The sequence below is a fragment of the Heteronotia binoei genome, chromosome 3 (genome assembly GCF_032191835.1).
Source record: "Heteronotia binoei isolate CCM8104 ecotype False Entrance Well chromosome 3, APGP_CSIRO_Hbin_v1, whole genome shotgun sequence".
In the NCBI taxonomy this organism is placed as follows: domain Eukaryota; kingdom Metazoa; phylum Chordata; class Lepidosauria; order Squamata; family Gekkonidae; genus Heteronotia; species Heteronotia binoei.
In genome coordinates, this window is record NC_083225.1 from 101,557,247 (window position 1) to 101,578,269 (window position 21,023).

The following is a 21,023-nucleotide window of genomic DNA, read 5'->3' on the forward strand; positions in this document are numbered from 1 at the left end:
CTATCTTAAGAAGTGTACCTGCACGGCAAACTCATAGCTTGAATAACTCATTAGTCTTAAAGTTGCCAGTGCCACCGCACTCGAAGTATTTTAGTAGCCAGTAGCCTTGGTCTTTTGGTAAAATTCTACCGGCCCACTAGATCCCGTATTGCGCGCAACACAGCCCGGAGGGTGGGGCACGGAGCAGACGTCTATGCAGAGAGAAAGCATGCAACCTCCCTCCGTTCTCCAAAGATAGCCTTGCTGGGAGCAGAGGAAACTATAGCCCACCGCTTGCCCCGTTTGCGCCCTCCTCCGGCACTACCGCACAGCTACAAAGCGGACATAGGAGAAGCGCGAGGAGCAAAGCTCCGTAGCGATTGGCTGGCGGCCGCGCGGGCAAGCAGAAGCAACAGAACCCGCCTGTGGGTGGGGCCCTCACCTTTGCGCGCCAAATTCGTTTCCGAGGCCCCGGCTGGCCATCAAGAAAGATTCTTTTTGTGGGTTTTCTGCGCTGCCGCCATCATGTACTCGGTAGTCCCCGACTATTCACCGGGCTTCAAGAAGCCACCCCGGACGCTGCGTCTGAAACGAAAAAGGCTTCGGGGGAACCAACCGGTCCCTTCCACCAGGCAGCCCCCCACTGCAGCCGCTTCCAGCCCCCTCGGAAACCCCGCTCTCTTCCCTCGGCCTTTTCCTGGCATCCGCAGGCGCAACCCCTTCTCGAGCCTGGAGAATACACTGCGCTCCCTGCTTCCACCAGGGCCCAGCCAGTGTTTCTCTCCCACGCAGAGAGTAGCGGAGAACGAGCCCTCCTCTACTGGGAACGACCCACGCACCGGCTCTGGCGAAGAGGTAACGGGTGCATATCTGTTATTGGTATCTTGTAATCATATAGAAAGTGCATTGAGTTATTATATCAGAAGGGAAGAGGGCATGGGAATAGTATAAGCTTAGATTTTTCAATGGGGGGGCGCCAAAAGCATTTGATCCAGTGACATCATAGGGAGGAGCCAGTGACATCACAGGGAGGGGCCTCCATTATCACTACCTATGAATTTATAGAGAAGCTTCTTCCCCTTAAATTTAGGGAGCACCCCCCCCCCCAACAATGCCCATGGACTGGGTCAAACCCAGGAAAAGGTGGGAGTTTGCCAGGGGTTATAGTAGTATCTCAGGTCTCTTGCTGTGTCCTGTTTTTGATATTCACTTTTAAAATAGTCACTTTAAGATCTGCAAATATACCACTCTCTCCAAGCTCTCTCCTGCCTCCTTCGCTCTCCCCGCAGCCCCGTTTTTGCTGCTGCCGCTCTCCCTGAACTCTTACCTTCCTCCCAAGCTCTCCCCGCAGCCCCTTTTTTGCCACTACCGCTCTCCCTAGGCTCTTCCCTGCCTCCTCCATTCTCCCCACAGCTCCATTTTTGCTGCTGCCACTCTCCCTGTGCTCTTCCCTGCCTCCCCCACAGCCCCTTTTTCACTGCCGCCACTCTCCCCGGGCTCTTCCCTGCCTCTCCTCTCCCCACAGCCCCATTTTCATCGCCGCTGCTCTCCCCGGGCTCTTCTCTGCCTTCCCCGCAGCCCTGTTTTCACTGCCGCCGCTCTCCCCTGCCTCCCCCGCAACCCCATTTTTGCTGCCGCCACTCTTCCCAGGCTCTTCCCTGCCTCCCCCGCTCTCTCCGCAGCCCCGTTTTCTCCGCCACAGCTCTCCCCGGGCTCTTTCCTGCGTCCCCCGCTCTCCCCACAGTCCTGTTTTCACTGCCGCCGCTCTCCCCGGGCTCTTTCCTGCCTCCCAAGCTCTCCTCACAGCCCCGTTTTCACTGCTGCCGCTCTCCCCGGGCTCTTCCCTGCCTCTCCCACTCTCCCCACAGCCCCGTTTTTGCCACTGCTGCTCTCCCTGTCCAATGGTGCAGCAAAAAAACTTGCAGATCAGAATTACCTTTTAAGCGTTCTCCTTCAACCCCCTAGGCCGGCCAGATCTGTTCCTCCTCCATAGATCTAGCAGCAGCAGACCTTTCCTTTCCCCAGTCCCCACCCATTATTTTATTTTTCCTGTCTCCAGAAATAGTGTGGGGGGGATGTTTATTCTATTCCTGCTCTGCTATCCCATTAGCATTTGTAAGAAGGTATAGGAAATCACACCACATCACTGATGTTTTCAGCCTAGAGGAAAAAAATCAAAGGAGTTTGTCACTATTTGGTTGCTTGGTTGCCGAGCCCTGAAGTGCTGTACTGATTGCTGGTGGGGGCTGAGCCCTGAGTGGGAAACTCCGGGGGGTGCTCAAGCCCTCCAGCCCTCATGTAGTTTATGCCTATGTAAGCTACCGTCTAGATACACTTGTAGTTTTGGTATCTTTCTCAGGACTAAAGTTGAGACTTATGAAAACTGACGTCTAGTCATTTGTAAATTGTCAAAAATGGAAAACATTTTCGCCAAAATCATCTTCATAAGGCTATAAAGAATTTGTGGAGTTTCACTTCAAAACTAATTATTTATATAATGTTTATTGAATTCAAAGAGTTACTTGACTTGTTTAGAATAGTATGTTAATCCTATGTGGACTGTTAATTTTTTTCTTTAACTGAAAAAAACCAGACTATGGCCATGATCATATTAAAATTAATAAATCCTGCTGAGTTCTTTTCATGTTGATGGAAATTTAATTCTTTTTCACTGAAACAAATCAGAATCAAAGTGTTTAACTTTTGTTGGATTGGGCCCCTTTTAATTAAACAATTTCAACAAATAGAGGTCTGGTAAAAATCCAATTGAGTGATAAATTGTGTTAAGTATTAGTCCCAGTGGCTGGAGTAGATGAATAAGGATAAACTTGTTCATATATGAATTACAGGGGCCCTTTACAATTTTTTTTTCTAGTTCTTGAATGGTCTTCAGGAAGACAAGGCCATTGGGAAAGAAGAGTTTTATGTAACATCAGCTCCAGCCTCAATCGATGTAAGTATCTGTACAAACAACTGCTAAATTTTAAGGATGTTTGAATTTTTATCTCATGGAACTTTAGCTTAGCTGCATGGTGCTGTATGTGCAGTTGTCTTTTCATATGCAAGGCATGTTATGAGCAGAAAGCTGCATCCATGGACCACTAAGTAAGCATAAATGGCTCCAACTGGATCCAGTGTTCTTTGTGTCAAAGCATAAGATCATAACTTACCCAATGTGTAACTTTTCTGGAGGTTCTGCTGAGTAAAGTGTTGCCACTTCTGCCTTTTGTGGAACATAGCCAGAGAGACGGGTTGGGAACTAAATAAGAGTCAGGGTTAAGAGGATTGTGTTCATTGGGTAGCAGTGGAAGAAATGATGGGGAATAAATACAACTGAATAATTTATTTCAAAGTTTATGTGAACAGAGATATAAAAAATGCTCTGCCATTTCAGTAATATTTTCTTATTTTGTAATGGTCCATTTTTCTTTTAATAGTGGATGGTCAACCTGCCCAGCACTGGGAAAGGTCTCCTAAGCAGCAGCAGCAGCCTTCCTTCTCCCTACTATTTTAGCAAGCTAGTCCTATGAAATGAGTCTTCCCCCTTCTAGATTTCAAGCTCTGGTTAAAAACTAATGCTGATTATCATTGCTGCAGATGCATGTCTACTCTGTTCTTCATGCTGACGGGGGTGGGGAGTGTGTGCTCTTTCAAATTATTTAAGTGATGGCATTAATAAAGCAGCTGCTTTGATGTAACTTTCAATACTTGTGTTTTGCAAGGACTCGCATCAGACTGCTTCTCATACTGAAGTTTCTTCACCAAGTTACGAATTTCCTGCAGATTGGAGTATTAAAACTCGTCTGCTCTTCAAATCTCCCCATTCATTTGCATGGGCAGATCATTTAAAAGCACAAGAAGAATCTCAAGGATTTGTCCAACATTGTAGAGCCACATCAATAAACTTGCCCCAAAGTATTCAGGTAACTTATTCTGTTTAATTGTGGATTGTAAAGACTAAGATCCTATCTAACTTGACGGAAAGAAACAAAGGGTACTTGTGCCATTTATGTAATAAGTGCACTTGCTTGCAGAGCTAAATGCAAGCAGCCAGACACATTTCCTGGGTCTTTGCCTCCCTATGTTTAGAACTATTTATTGATAAAGGTAATATTTATGGAAAGAACTTAGACCTACCATGGATTTCTTACAAACATTAGATTATCACACTAAAGAGTACTTAAAAAAATTATAAATATAGTGTAGGTGATCTAAAATTCTGCTTTCCATTGAGATTCTAAGTGGCTTGTGAATTTTGCTTAGTGTTCTTTTTCAGGGGTACAGGCATTGTTCCTTTGTCCCAGTATGCTTTGGGGCAGCATAAAATGCTCTATGCTAGGAACAACATTGTAAAGTAGGCCCTTCCTTTTTTCTTCCTGCTGTCTTTGCTAGAGAGGCAGAAGGAAATCTGCATGTGTGAGAGAGGGCTGCCTATTTCTCCAGCCCTCCTTTCTCACACTGCTTACTTTGGATGCCTCAAGCACTTGAGCCATGTCCTCTTTTTTGCTGGATATTGCAACTGTACATACAAGAGGATCTGGGAAGAGAAGGGTTAAGAGAATTCTCACTCAGGTTCGCTTGGCAGTTGGCTCCACCCTCTCATCAGTTAGATGTTGAGCCTCTTTGGCCCTTGCTTGCCTTCCCTTCTCTCTCCTACCTAGACTTGCAGCTATAGCAAGCTATGAGCCAATTTTTGGGGAGAGTGGGTTATAAATCAAAAATAATAAATCTTTTAAAAATTAAACTTCACTATAAAATACCTGCATGAATATGTCATGTAAGATGTGCTTTTATTTTTGTAAGTAAAATTATTTCTTTCTCTTCTTACCATTGGAGTCAGATCATCTTTGTAATCTGAGGATCAATTTTCCCTTAACTGGAAAATATGGAGGATTAGGGATACTGCGTAGTTTTTCTATGATTCCAAGGCAATTGATTTTCTTTTTTTAACTTTAACCCAATACCTGTTTCTACTTGTGGCTTGAGGAATAGATAGGGCCCATGTGCATGCTTGTGTTTTGTGAACTACTTTACACAAATCCTCCTTGGCCTGCTAAATGTCTGTAACCTAGTCAAGGGTTTCTAGTCTATGGGCTCTGACCTGGATAGCCCAAGCAAGGCTGATCTCATCAGATCTCAGAAGCTAAGCAAGGCCAACCCTGGCAAGTACTTGGATGGGAGACCTCTGACGAATACCAGAGCCAGGATGCAGAGACAGGCAAGCAAGCCACCTCTCTGCAACGTCCAGGCCCCACTGGGGGTTGCCAGAAGTCAACCAAGACTTCCAGGCATGCTTTCACACAGACACAGAAATACCCTTTCTTTCCCCGCCCCCCCCCCCCCCCAAAAAAAAAAGTTTTTAGTCTATACATAGAATTAGCAGTCCGGTGGCCTAAGTGAGATCTTTAACCACAGCCTGAGATCTTTAAAAGGAAAAAAATCTTTATTTACTAAAATAAGTCTCAGTTCACTAGAACATGAGGGAACAGAAAACCTATATAAAAATATTATGGGGTGCTACGGAACTAAGAAAAAAATATAGCACCAAGTTGTACAGTCACTGGTTTACTTTGGAATTTGCTTCCTTGGAATTTCAAAAATAGAGGCTGGTCAAGACAGACTTCATTAGCTTCCCTCGCTCCTTGGCTTGCACACCTCAAACAGGGCATCCAGAATTGTTAACTGTTAAGCCAGTTGGGAGGGTTTCACTTTAACCTATTATGAAACTGGGAATGTAGCCCTCTTCACCTTTTTTGCCAATGTAATCAAGGTGTGTATTCCAAAATCAGGATATCCAAATAGCCATCATTCTTGCCCTTTCCTGGCAAGTAAGTGGTCATCTGCATTCTCCAGGCTCTTCTCATTGTAATATCTAAAAAGCTGATTGATTCATTTTCCAAGAAAATCAGTATTCCTAGAGATCATGGCCTGAGTGTTAGTCAAGATAGCCCACATTTTTCTATCGTAAGAAACATAATAAGTTTGCAAAAAGCATCCTGAATCTTTTTAAAAAAGAAACAACATATTGCTTATTGCTATGTTGCAAACTAGTAAAATCTCCCTATTTTTTCTTTATAGTGCTACATTAAGAAGCAACTCGGTGAAACTCAAAACTTATATCTGTGACCAGTGTGTTATAATTTCAGATTCAAAAATAAAGTTTTTTTTAATTGACATTATGCTATTTTTTGAGATTGGCTAAATCTAAGCATAACAAGTTTATAACAATGGAGTTCTGGGTGTGCAGGAATCATAGCAAGGATAGAAAAACCTCCTTTGTTTTTTCAATTTTAAGGGGTTGGTCTTAGAAATAAACTTTTGAGTTTTGTATAAACTTTAAATGCTATTGTGTAGGGTGTCTTCATATATGTGGACGGCATACTGATTACTAAGAACGGAGCCAAATATGAGACTTCCAATTACAGTCACAATTTATATTAAGCAATTGATCAAATCATACTAAATATAAAAGGAAACTTTTAATTCTGTAGATGGCCTTTGACCTCTGGAAAATTGAGCAGGGCATATAATATGTGGGTATGTGATAATTGAGTAGATGCTTTCCATTGATGCTGGTCTTATAACAACATCCAGATTGTATATAAAGTTGCATTTATTTATTTAATTAGTTAGTTTTCTATCCCACCCTTTCCACAAGCAGACTCATGGCAGCTAGCAGTCAATTCAAAAACAATTTATGATTATAATTTAAAGCAATAAAATAGCAATTAAAATACATTTCATAGTGCTGCTCAGAACTTCAGTACAGGTGGGATCATAATTTTCTTCTAACAGTAATCCTATAATGATCATAATTCCTCATGAGTGATATCGCTCAGCAGCATAGGGTGGCAGTCCTCTCCCATTTAAGTGTTAAAGGCCTGTCGAAATAGTTCAGTTTTACAGGCCCTGCAAGAAGTCCCACAGGGCCTTTATGGCCTCCATGAGGGCATTCCACATTTCTGGTGCTGCCACTGTGAAGGCCCTAGCCCATGCAGAACGCAGTCTGGCCTCCCTTGGTCCGGGGATAGATAGTAGGTTTTGTGTCCTTGAATGCAGTGTTCTCTGGGGAACATATGGAGAAAGGCGGTTCCATAGATAGGCAGGCCCTCAACCATATAGGTCTTATGTAGAGTCTAATAAGATATTAAGAACATAAGAGAAGCCATGTTGGATCAGGCCAACGGCCCATCAAGTCCAACACTCTGTGTCACACAGTGGCAAAAAATGTTATATACACACATACACTGTGGCTAATAGCCACTGATGGACCTGTGCTCCATATTTTTATCTAATCCCCTCTTGAAGGTGGCTATACTTGTGGCCGCCACCACCTCCTGGGGCAGTGAATTCCACATGTTAATCACCCTTTGGGTGAAGAAGTACTTCCTTTTATCCGTCTTAACCTGTCTGCTCAGCAATTTCATCGAATGCCCACGAGTTCTTGTATTGTGAGAAAGGGAGAAAAGTACTTCTTTCTCTACTTTCTCCATTCCATGCATTATCTTGTAAACCTCTATCATGTCACCCCGCAGTCGACGTTTCTCCAAGCTAAAGAGTCCCAAGCGTTTCAACCTTTCTTCATAGGGAAAGTGCTCCAGCCCTTTAATCATTCTAGTTGCCCTTCTCTGCACCTTCTCTAAAGCTATAATTTCCTTTTTGAGGTGCGGCGACCAGAACTGCACACAGTACTCCAAATGAGACCGCACCATCGATTTATACAGGGGCATTATGATACTGGCTGATTTGTTTTCAATTCCCTTCCTAATAATTCCCAGCATGGCATTGGCCTTTTTTATTGCAAACGCACACTGTCTTGACACTTTCAGTGAGTTATCTATCATTACCCCAAGATCTCTCTCTTGATCAGTCTCTGCCAGTTCACACCCCATCAACTTGTATTTGTAGCTGGGATTCTTAGCCCCAATGTGCATTACTTTGCACTTGGCCACATTGAACCGCATCTGCCACGTTGACGCCCACTCACCCAGCCTCAACAGATCCCTTTGGAGTTCCTCACAATCCTCTCTGGTTCTCACCACCCTGAACAATTTAGTGTCATCCGCAAACTTGGCCACTTCACTGCTCACTCCCAACTCTAAATCATTTATGAACAAGTTAAAGAGCATGGGACCCAGTACCGAGCCCTGCGGCACCCCACTGCTTACCGTCCTCCACTGCGAAGACTGCCCATTTATACTCACTCTCTGCTTCCTATTACTCAGCCAGTTTTTGATCCACAAGAGGACCTGTCCTTTTACTCCATGATTCTCAAGCTTTCTAAGGAGCCTTTGATGAGGAACTTTATCAAAAGCTTTCTGGAAGTCAAGGTAAACAACATCTATCGGGTCTCCTTTGTCCACATGTTTGTTCACCCCCTCAAAGAAATGCAACAGGTTAGTGAGGCAAGATCTTCCCTTGCAGAACCCATGCTGAGTCTTCCTCAATAACCCGTGTTCATCAATGTGCCTACTCATTCTGTCCTTGATAATGGTTTCTCCCAACTTTCCCGGTATTGAAGTCAGACTGACTGGCCTGTAATTTCCCGGATCTCCTCTGGAACCTTTTTTAAAGATGGGGGTGACATTTGCTACCTTCCAGTCCTCAGGAATGGAGGCAGATTTCAATGAAAGATTACAGATTTTTGTTAGAAGATCCACAAGTTCAACTTTGAGTTCCTTCAGAACTCTCGGATGTATGCCATCCGGACCCGGTGACTTATTAGTTTTTAATTTGTCTATCAGTTGTAGGACCTCCTCATTTGTCACCTCAATCTGACTCAGGTCTTTCAACACCCCTTCCAAAATTAGTGGTTCTGGGGCGGGCAAAAAGTTCTCGTCTTCTACAGTGAAGACGGAGGCAAAAAATTCATTTAGCCTTTCAGCCATTTCCCTATCCTCCTTCAGTAATCCTTTTACCCCATGGTCATCCAAGGGCCCCACTGCCTCCCTGGCTGGTTTCCTACTTCTAATATATTTGAAGAAAGTTTTATTGTTGGTCTTTATGTTTTTTGCAATATGCTCCTCATAGTCCCTTTTTGCCTGCCTGATCACAGTCTTGCATTTGATTTGCCACAGCCTGTGTTCCCTTTTACTAATCTCACTTGGACTGGTTTTCCACCGCTTAAAGGAGTCCTTCTTACCTTTTACAGCTTCCATTACTTTGTTTGTTAACCACGCAGGCCTTTTCTTATGCCTGTTTGTGCCTTTCCTAACTTGTGGTATGTATTTTATCTGAGCTTCTAGGATTATAGTTTTAAATAGCGTCCAAGCTTCCCCAAGGGTTTTGACCGTATGCACCTTTCCTTTCAGTTTCTTCCTCACATGCCTCCTCATCTCAGTGTATTTACCCCTTTTAAAGTTAAACGTGGTTGTGGTGGTCTTTTTGGACAACTCCCTATTTATACAAACGGTGAAATCAATAACATTATGGTCACTGCTCCCAAGCGGCGCAATCACTTTTACATCTCTCACCAAGTCTTGGGCATTACTTAGGACCAAATCCAGGATCGCCCCACCCCTGGTAGGTTCTGAGACCATCTGCTCCATAGCACAGTCATTGAGAGCATCAAGAAACTCAATCTCTTTCTCTCGACCAGAACACATATTGACCCAATCAATCTGCGGGTAGTTAAAATCACCTATTACAACACAGTTTTTACGTTTAGCCACTATCTTTAAGCCTTCCATCATATTATAATCGTCCTCTCTCTTTTGATTTGGTGGGCGATAACAAACTCCCATAGTTAAATTTCCTTTTGGGCCCTCTATTTCAACCCAAAGCATTTCTAAAAGTGAATCTAATTCTCTGATCTCAGCCTTACTGGACCGTATATCCTCTCTGACATACAGAGCCACCCCACCTCCAACCCTTCCCTCCCTATCCTTCCGATATAGCTTATATCCAGGAATCACCGTGTCCCACTGATTCTCCTCATTCCACCAAGTTTCTGAAATTCCCACAATGTCTATGTTTTCTCCCAACACTAAACATTCCAATTCACCAATTTTACTTTGAACACTTCTAGCATTTGCATACAAACATCTATAATTTCCCAGGCGAGCTAGGCCCGCCACCTTCCTCCTGCCGCCTCGAGACACTGGCAGACAGTCCATATTGTTTGTCACCTTCACAGTGGACAACTCCGGTCCGTTACCCGGTAGAAAAATAGCAGCTAACCCTTCATCTCTTTGAGACGAGTCCTCCCGAACCAGAGACATTTCATCTCCTGTCGGCTTTCCCCCAAGATTTAGTTTAAAAACTGCTCTGCCACCTTTTTGATTTTAAGCGCCAGCAGCCTGGTTCCATCCGGGGACAAGTGGAGACCGTCTCTTTTGTACAGCTCCCGCTTGTTCCAGAAAGCATCCCAGTGCCTAACAAACTTAAACCCTTCCTCCTTACACCATCGTCTCATCCACACATTGAGACTTCTAATTTGTGCCTGTCTCTCCTGCCCTGCACGTGGAACAGGTAGCACTTCCGAGAAGGCTACCTTGGAGGTCCTGGCCTTAAGTCTCCTGCCTAGCAGCCTAAATTTTTCCTCCAGGACCTCACGACTGCATTTCCCCACATCGTTGGTGCCAACATGCACCACGACCACAGGCTCCTCCCCAGCACTGTCTATCAGTCTATCTACTACACGCGTAATGTCCGCTACCTTCGCACCAGGCAGGCAAGTCACCATACGGTCAGTACGCGGTTTCGCCACCCGGCTGTCTACTTGCCTATTGATCGAATCACCTACTTGCCTAATGATCGAACCACCAACTACCAATACCCCCCCTCTCCCCCTGATCAGGGATGGTTCCTTGGCGCGAAAGGATTCCCGCTCACCAACCGAAGAAGAGGTCCCTTCTGAGGGCGCATTCCCCTTATCCTCAGCACGGTGCTCTGTTCCCTCTCGACCCTCACGCTCTCTGGCAGCAACGGGACTGCTACGTTCAGAGCGGGGCTCATCTAATACGCCCCCGAGAGTCTTCCCCGAGAGTCTTCCCCAAGTGCCTAACTGACCGTCTCTGCTTCTCCAGGGCAGTCACCTCGGCCTCAAGGGTACGAACTCGTTCCCTGAGGACCAGGAGCTCCTTGCATCGAGCACACACCCAAGACTTCTGTCCTTTGGGCAGATAGTCATACATGTGACACTCAGTGCAAAACACTGGAAAGCCCCCAACCCCCTGCTGGCATTCTATCTTCATTGTATATATATATATATATATATATTAAAATATACAGTCCTCTTTAAATGCTGTTTAAGTGGCTCCCCTTCTGGCGGGTCAACTTACCTAAACTTACCTTATTGGGAACTTACCTTATTTATTATCCTGCTTTTGATTCCATAGACAGGAACCAACTCTGGGATAAGCTGAAGAAATTAAATATTGATAGGAGATTGCTGCTCCTTATTTGTGAGCTGCATACAGACACATATGCTAAGATCAGAGTGGGCACCATAGGCTCAACGACTAGAGAAATACCAACATGTAAAGGTGTTAAACAGGGTTGTGTATTAGCTCCTGTACTCTTCAACCTATATATAAATGATATAGTGGAGAGACTAACTGGCCCTGAATTTGTCCTGCCAGCAATAGGCCGTCAAAAAAAAAAATCCATCTTATTATATGCAGATGACATGGTCCTAGTTTAATTAAACCAGGAATGGACTGAAGAAACTCTTTGTCAATCTGGGAGATTATTGCTCTAAAGAAAAACTTGTCATTAACTACACCAAAACTAAAGTAGTGGTATTTCAGAAAAAGCCTAAAAGGTATTCTTGGAAAATACAAGGCACTCCTATAGAACACTGCAAAAATTAGAAATACCTAGGCTTAATATTCAGTGAAACCCTGAGCTGGAATGCCCACTTAGCCTCCTTAAAAGCTTCAGCAAACAAACTCATTGGAGATTTCAGGTTTTCACGGCTGGTAACATCATTAGGGTTTGTAGAATCTTTCGGGCTCAAGTGCCGTGTTCTACTGGAGAAAGTTATTCTTCCAGACGTTTCGTTCTCAGCTGTGGAGAACATCCTCAGTGGCGCTGCAGCCGGAGCAGGCGCTCTGACCTTCTGAGATCTCAATGCACAGCAGCCAAGAAGGTCAGAGCGCCTGCTCCGGCTGCAACGCCACTGAGGATGTTCTCCGCAGCTGAGAACAAAACGTCTGGAAGAAAAATTTTCTCCAGTAGAACATGGCACTTGAGCCCGAAAGATTCTACAAACCCTAAAACTCATTGGCGTTATTATGAGCTTTTACTACAACAAGGAGATATTTCTTATAGATCCAGCCCCCAAACTGTTTGTTAGCAAAGTGATTTCACATATATTATATGGTGCTGAACTTTGGGGGTGGAAGGAACAAATACTATCTAGTCTGGAGGTAATACAAAACTTCTTTTTAAGGCATATTTTGACACTGGCAAAAGGAGTGCCATCTGCCCTTTTAAGGGCGGAACTCGGCCTTCCATCAATTAGGGCATGCATACATTTAGCTGTATTAAAATCTTGAAAGAAATATCAGTTGGCACAAATAGAATCACTTGGCAAATTTAGCTACCACTTAGTATTAAGTAAGGATAAAATCCACTGATTTCGTTAACTACATAATTTCTCACTATAAATTCCAGATGATCTGTAGCGAGCTTCAGGAAATAATCATGATTTGCCTCAATGGGTGTTTAATGGGGATGCCATAATAGACCATTTGCTAATTGTTCAGACAAGATCTGCCTCATAGTATAAAAATATAAAGAAGGGCCACTTAAGATATGCATATCTGGCAAAAATTACTATGTGCAGTTAGATCAGCATTTACAGCTCTGCAATTTCAGACCATGCCAACAAAATATCTCCTGGGGTGATACTCCAAAACACCTCAGGAACAGGGCATTTGTATATGCAAAACTTCTGTGGAGGATTTATTCAGAACCAAGACACAAGTTTCTGAATACAGTAAAAAACAGATCAGTTGTATATGGCTTCTGATACAGATAAGCTAATATTTCTGTTGTCAGATACTGACCACGGTCTCTTATAAGCTAGCACTTTTTGCTTTGGCTGCTGGCAAAATCAGGGTAAAGACAGTAGCCAGGTAGACAGCAAAATGATGTTAACTGGACAATTGGAGCCTGATTATGGAATCTTGGGGATGCTGTATGTAACTAAGATTGTTAATAATCTAAATTTGAATGTATTAATTTTAGAGTCCTTGACAGTTTTTAACTTGTAAGTTGCTGTAATTGTAATAGCCAATGGCTGTACGCAATAAATTTTACTACTACTAAAAATTAACATATTGAATAGTTCAGCTCATCCCTTTTAAGATAATAACTTGCTTTTAATTGTGAAAATTACTATAAGCACTTTTGAACGTCTTGTAAATATCTTTGTGAATTTAACACATTGGAATTTTAGGAACCAAAACTCTCCACAGAACTTCGATGTGCTTTTCAGCAAAGCCTTGTATATTGGCTTCATCCCTTTCTGCCATGGCTACAGCTGTTTCCTCGTATTGGGGCAGACAGAAAAGTCACTGGAAAATATAGTCCTTGGTCCCATGATGAAGCACTACAGCAAGTTCTTATGAGTGAATGGTAAGATGGAATGAAACACGTACTTAAGTGGCAAGGAAAAAATCCCGGGGGTGGTGGGAGAGCAGTTTTGGGCTCAATAGTGGCAGGTTGTGGCAAAGCTTAAGCACCCCTAGTGTGTTGTACTTATGTAGCACATTTCATAGATTCAAAGTACAAGTTTAAGAGTAGCTATTATAAAAGCATTCCTGTAATGCAATTGGTGTTATGGGCCTGAGGAAAATAGTAGCCTGCCTGTAGTTACCAGGCAAATTCATTGTGAAGGCAACATTTTTCAGTCCAAGTGTTTCCAATACATACTTGGTGGTGTCTATGCAATACCATTTAACTACTTCTAGGTGTAATTTGTATCATTTTGCACCTTTCCATACAACCACTATGCTACAGGTTATGTGTCCAGAGTTCATCTGTCTTCAAGATAATTTAGTTACGGCAATGCATTTTATTATCTTCTGAAAGCGCAACATCTGTACCTAGAGAAAACGCAGTGCTTTTCTATATATCTGTTGTAACTGCTTAATGAAATATGGTTTTGAGAGTGTCACAAACATTTACTGTATGGTGTATAAGTAATGAACAGCTATGACCTTTGTGCCAGTAAATTTTGTTTTAACTGATAACCCTCTTGTTTTGCTTTCAAATATGAGGCTGACCAGTTCTGCATGATGTTCCTTAACCTGCAGGTCTTTCAGTTTTACCTCACTTTATAATCTGCTAAGAGCCAAACTGTGTCCCTATTTCTACGTTTGCACTTACCAGTTCACTGTGCTGTTCCGTGCAGCAGGGCTTGCTGGAAATGATAAGATCACTGCACTGATTTCTCCCACAACCAGAGGTTTAAGAGAAGCCATGAAAAATGATGGTAGGAGAGACCTATCTTATACAGTCTCAATGGTTTATTGAGCCCTCTAGCATGTAGCTAACACATATACTGTTAGTTTTTTTTTTTCTCTTCGCAGGTATTGAATTTATTTTACCTTTCCAAAAAATTAAAAAAAGAAAATATAATTCTTTAGCGTCCAATTTAGAAACAGGAGTTACTGGTGGTTCAGAGACAACAGGCAAGGATGTTGAAACTGATGAGTAAGTAATAAAATAATCTAAAATTGGCGGTCAAGGTGCTGGATCCAGTGAAATACAAGTAGATCTTCCCCACCTTCCCCCAGTAGCTTCTGAAAATCTGATGGTCAGCATTTCAGGAGTCTTGCAGACAAAATGCACACAAGTTGTTTTGAAGAATTGGATGGCATTGCCACACACATACACACCTCTGTGCAGAGCAAGGAGGAGCAATGTCATTCAGTTTCCTCTTCTAAACATTGCATTTAGTTCACTGTATTTCCATTACTCCTCTCAACCTTTCATTGCTTGAGGGGATTCTTGGAGGGAAAGGGCAGTTGGGAAAGAGCACCCTTGTCCTTACAGTTTGTAGACTCCACCCCTTTCTTTTTGTATTGGAATCTAGGTTTCTCATTCAACTGCAAAAAAATCCTTTTAAAAACATGTTTACTTGCACAACAAGAATATTAAAAGGTTTGCTAAGATGGCATCAGTGGAAAAACACACTTTAAAATTTCCAGAAATGTAAAAGTATTTTTAAATTCTGGTGCCACTTCAGGGAATAAGGCAAATTTCTTGGCCTCTTTTTCTTCCAGTCACCTAATTTTCTTTCTGTGGCACTCATTTTGTTTCTTCAGAAATGTCTGTGTTAGAACACTCTATGGTTTGATGCTTGAAATGCTATTTTCATTGCTTAGGGAACAGGTGTTAAGTAGTGGTGATGATGATGAAGAGGGATTTTCATGGTTGGAAGAGATGGGTGTTCAAGGCAAAATTAAAAAACCAGATGTAATTAACATCAAACTGTATCCTTCTTTGAGGCAATACATCATCTTTAAACTAGAATGCATAGCTATTTTATATATGCATATTAATATATGTCAAAATATATGTACCATGATCATGTATTAAATTCATTAGGAAATTAATATGCAGCTGAAAAAAATTATAGGGCAATGGTGAGGAAGCAGAAAAGTAGCTTGTCCCTTCTCTTCCTGATGTTTCCTGGTCCCCTATTAATTGAGCCATCCCAATTCCACTTCCTTCCTTTCTCACTTTCACAACATCCCCTTATCATATCTTCCCTTTCTCCCTCTTCTCTCCACTTGATTTCTTCTTGTGCTCACAAACACACAAACTGCCCCTCTACTGACAACAAGAACAGAGAGGAATCATTTCAGTCATCGGACAAGAAAACACTTGACGTGGCCAGCAAGTACATACTTTCTGTCACTACTGCCACTAGGAAATACCATGACAGTACAAAGCAAAATTGTGGTGTTTATGAGCCTTACCCACAGAATCATTTATGCCAGTTGCTCTTATGATTGTCTAATTTAACAAGACCTAGCAAACTTAGCTCTGAATCTGATTGCAGGATCTTTAAATTAAATGCCCTCCTCCATGTGGTGGCAGCCACAAGTATAGCCACCTTCAGGAGGGGTTTAGATAAAAATATGGAGCACAGGTCCATCAGTGGCTATTAGCCACAGTGTGTGTGTATATATACAATTTTTTGCCACTGTGTGACAAAGAGTGTTGGACTGGATGGGCCGTTGGCTTGATCCAACATGGCTTCTCTTATGTTCTTATGCCCTAGCCTTGTAAGAGACTTCAGCTCTTAGAACAACACCAGCCACACATTGGGGGCCCCAGCATACCATGAAGAAAGTTAGTGGTCCATCAATCTCTTCAATTACAGCCTCTATTCATACACCAGCCACATATAACAAATGATCAGCTGCCTTAAATACTCCAAGGGCTGAAGGTACAGATTTCGCTGACGTATAAAAGAACCTAGTGATTGCTTTCTCAATGCTGTTCCACAGCTCTTATTACATATGGCACATGAGTTCTCTGTAAGATCAGCACTGAACAGTACCCCCTAAGTATGTAAACTGAGTGACCTATTGCATAGGCAGACCAGCCATGGTCCATTTATAATCCCTTGCATTCCTGTATCATTAACTTGCATAAAAATTGGTGCCAAAACTTCTGATTTAAATAATGTCAGAGCCAGGAGCTTTATCTGCCTTCATTTGCATTACTAAAGTTCTAACTTCAACTGAGGCAATAGTCTATATACATAAACACATACTTTTTTCTACCTGATTTTGTGCCTTCAGAATTACCACATAATGAGAAGTCCGTACTTTGTTCTTTCCTGGCAGGAAAAGCAGGCTCTTTGCATGTGTACATTTCCATCAGTCTTTCCTGTGGCCCATTTTGAACTGAAGCCAGAGGATGTTTCCACTGAAAGAAAGCCCTTCTGCTAGTGGAGGCTTTTCCCTGTAGCCCAGTGAGTTTCTCAAAATACTGTTCCTATAGGGCTAGGGACCCTCAGGAATAGAATGGGGTCAAAGGATGGCGGGGTCTGCAGTAAGAGGAAAAATCAGCAAATATTGCCCTCTAACCCCTTATATGGGTGGAAAAGGACAGTTAGATTCAACCTGTAACATTTACTGGCAGCATTCTGACAACCAGTTGAGAAATGCTTATGACATGCCTGTTCAGAGCTTTTCTTCAAAATTCTGCCAAAATAAGATCTGTGGCATGTTTCATACTTAACAGGTGACAACATGTTGCATTTGTATCTTCAGATTTGTTTTGGTTTAAAATACAGAATTTTGCTTGCCCTTTCAATGCAAGGGTATATTAAGCAATCTTCACTCTGTAATAGACATTAAATATAGACTGTTTTGATAGGGTTGTATCCACTTCGTTTCCATACATTTTTCCTTGACATCTTTGTAGCTGTAAAGAAAAAAATGAGGTGCAACTAGATCACAAACCTGAATCTGTTGTACTAGTGCAAGGAGCAAACACATTCACTTTACTTAACTTTCTGATGAACTGTAAAAGTTTAGTGGCTTCTGCAGGCCCTCAGGCTGGAACACCTCCAACGTTGCTATCTCCAGTTGCTTTTAGAGGTGCAACAATGCAGACACTCAAGGTAAAAAAGTCATGTGCTGGTTTTTTTCCTTCTAAATGTTATGTACACCTGGGCCCTGTGTTTTCAGGGAGAAAAGATCTTACATTGGAGCTTATGAATCCATCCCTCCAATGGAACATGCCTATTCAGCTGGAGAAAAGCTCTAGTGGAAAAGTTTCATAGAATCCAACACATTAAATTTAACAACTGGAATCTGATAATATTCATTAAAGTTTGCATTCCTATTTGATCTAATTTACTATGGACCACTTTGCTCAGAAAAGTGAAGCCACCTTCTGTTAGGAGATTGTTTATTTTACTTCTCTGAAAATAAGCTGGTGATCTGAAGACTTGCATTTACCTCTTACCTATAATGGTAGTGTGTTTCTATGAGAGAAAATATCTACAGTATTTCATCCAATGCAAGCTTAATTTTTTTTCTCACAAAATGCATTAAAACATTTTACATTTGCATTTACATTAGTTATGTTCAGTAAAAAAAAAAGGGAGGTATGTAACATAGGAAGTATTTTACATTCAGTGTCACCTTCCTTTTGACTAAATACGGTATAAGCAGCTACCCTCATCTTTGGCAGTATTCTATTACGAGAGTCCCAGACCTGGGGGGGAAATCCTTCTGTTGAACCTGCACATTTAGCCACTGTTTCTGGCAGACTGACCAATCCCTATAATTTGGAGGTTTCGTTTGATTAACATTTAAGTGGATATTTTGCAGAGAATTAGCATTTGCAATGGGGTAAGGTTAGAAACTTTTCCCCCACAACTGTCTACTTGTGTAACTATGACAGTGGCCTATATACTCAATGCTTCAGCCTTTCTTGCATAGCCCATATACCTGGGCATCAGAACTGTAGCCTGCAGCTACTGCATATTCCTTCGGATTTGTAAGTTGGAAATGTACTTAGGGCTACAGGTGTTCATTTTCTTCCTCCTTTTCCCATATCACCAGTTACATGAAATTTGTAGGTGAAATTTGTCCACATAGAATTTATGCTTTGACTTCAAAGATTGATGGTTGATTTTTTAAATGTAAACTTCTACACCATATTCCACATTCTGTTTGCAGGCTCGAAGCATAAATGTGAAAACACAAGTTCATTCACAGTACAAAGATATATTTAGCTTGGAGATTGTGGGCCCCATCATGCCACATTCTTTACATTCTTTGTCAATGCTGCTCAAAATTGCTCAAAGGGGAAACTTTTCTGCTGTGTGTTACACACATGAGCCAACAGCAGTGTTCAATACAGACACCAGCAATGAGAACAGCATAACAAAGGTAAGTAGGTTTTACTGGGATCTATGCAAGTGGAAATCAGGGCAAGGGGAGAATACTAATAAGCTACTGGGGAATATGATTAAGAGTTCTTGGGTACTTGTAGACTAAGGGCCAAACTAGATTTGTACCCATATATGAGGTGGCAATGTGAGATCATCACCACCATTTTAAGTAATTTAAAAATGCTGCAAGGGTCTGATCATTATCAAGTCCACAGAGCAGTGCCCTTGTTCCCCTACTACCTTTTTGTGTGCCAAAACAGCTGTGGGGAATGTGTGTGTGCACACAGCCAGTTGGTAAAGCATGAGGGGTATATACTCATGCTTCAGCCTTTCTTGCCTCAGCTCACAGTGCTGCAAGCCTGGGCCCTTGCAGCATTTTTAAATGACTTTAAAATGGCAGCAGCTGCCACAAAGGTACTATAACATCTAGTTTCATCTCAAGAACACAGGAATCCTAATAGAATTGTATGCCATCTAATAAATTAATGTTCTAGTGATACAAATAAAAGCGTTCTGTGCCTCTTATGATATGAATTTTCACAGGAATCCAAAGACCTTAGTAGGACTGGACTGCATCCCAACACCTTGAATCAACTGGCACTCTCTTCAGCATTAGGGAAGTCTTATATACGGCTCTTAGAAATGAATGATTACATCTATACATGGAAATCCTAAATAAACAATATCACTCAAACAAGTTGCTACTGGCATTCTCTGAACATCAAGCTGCTGTTATGTGTATCTAAAACAGAACTGCAGGAAGATCATCTTGTTTGAAAACTAGGCTACTTCTACATTGGGTTAACTTTCATAGTGAATTGATTGGGCTTCACTATTCTGTGTAGTTTCATACCACTGCCTCTTTAAAGCAAACAGCTACATTTGTATTTTTTTAAATTAAACTTCATAATGAGAAACCTTCTGCATTTTTCTTGTTTTGGAAGACAGACCAATTGCTAAAATTACTGGCTAACCCTACCCGAGTCTATGATAACATTACAGAACTTTTCAGTGAATTGTAGCTGCTGAGACTTCCAAGTGCAAGGGGAAACTAGACCTTTTTTAACTCCTTGTGCCATCTCTTTCCTCCCAGTTGTCCTTTCAAGCTGCCTTTCTCTTACTAAGGGGAAAGATGCAGGCATCTGTATTTTCATAGGGAAACATGGGGAGCACTGAGTGCAAAATGCAAATGTTTGTGCAAGTATCAGAACTGCTTTAGAACATATACCGTGCCCACTCATTTGTAGACCAGGGATAGCAGATGTCTGCCAGTAGCAAAGGGAAAAACTGCATATTTCCTGCCTTAAATAGTCATCAGTGATAGGTACATTTGTGAGCCACATATGGCACTTAAAGCAGTCATTTTTCATCACAAAGGAAGAGTCAGTTCTATTGATTTAGTACAGCTAGGGTGAGAAATTTTTTTGTTAGCCATCTTGACCATACTAACATTTTTATGAGTTCATGGGTTTTACATGCTTAGGATCTCAGTGCATACTGCAGTTATCCTAAGACACCAGCCTCTTTGGTGAACCCAAGTTATTTGCCTTTTCTCAGGGCACCTAGCTCTCCAGCACTATTAACAGGCTGAATTGGGGGAGAGGAAGTGGCAAATGGGAAAACACAGGTTGGGGCCAAATTACTAAATGCTTGATTCAGAAATGTAAACCAAAATGTAGCAATTCAATGTTGATCTTTTAAAAAATTTAGCCACTGCTACGTTATACTAGTTTACAGGGTTAGAAATTTTTAGAATACGACAGGAAAATCTGCACTGGTTATTAGGGACTTATTAACATCCTAAATGCTTTGCTCTTTTCAAAACAAATGATACTATAGTATCACCTATTTATTCACAAAGCATATTTATGCCACTTTCAGTTATGTAATTAGTCCAGCATAGGGTGGTGCTTTATATATTCTAATATTTTAAAATGTGAAAGCGTTAAGCTTATTCATTTCCTAATATATAACTACATTTATACTGCCATATCCCGTGCAAGACTTGGCTTTTCTATGATGCAGACTCTATTAACTTGTGCCACTAAACCCTTATAGGAACATTCTTCAATGTCTAAGGTTACAAAACATTTTTATAAAATACATCTTTGGCTGTGTTAAGTAGAACAGCTTGATAATCACTGTTCCAATTTACTTTTGAAACTGATAC

At 41.8% G+C, this 21,023-nt stretch overlaps 1 protein-coding gene across 1 annotated transcript; it reads left to right on the top strand.

Moving 5' to 3' along the window:
- On the top strand, nt 1-19,770 carry DONSON (DNA replication fork stabilization factor DONSON). The gene is made up of 10 exons (XM_060234317.1): nt 1-834; nt 2,855-2,932; nt 3,702-3,902; nt 13,385-13,563; nt 14,244-14,422; nt 14,520-14,643; nt 15,318-15,425; nt 17,374-17,572; nt 18,639-18,851; nt 19,397-19,770. Exons 1-10 carry the CDS (start codon nt 505-507, stop codon nt 19,526-19,528), a joined length of 1,743 nt encoding a protein of 580 aa, XP_060090300.1. The 5' UTR covers nt 1-504; the 3' UTR covers nt 19,529-19,770.
- The last annotated feature ends 1,253 nt before the right edge of the window (nt 19,771-21,023 follow it).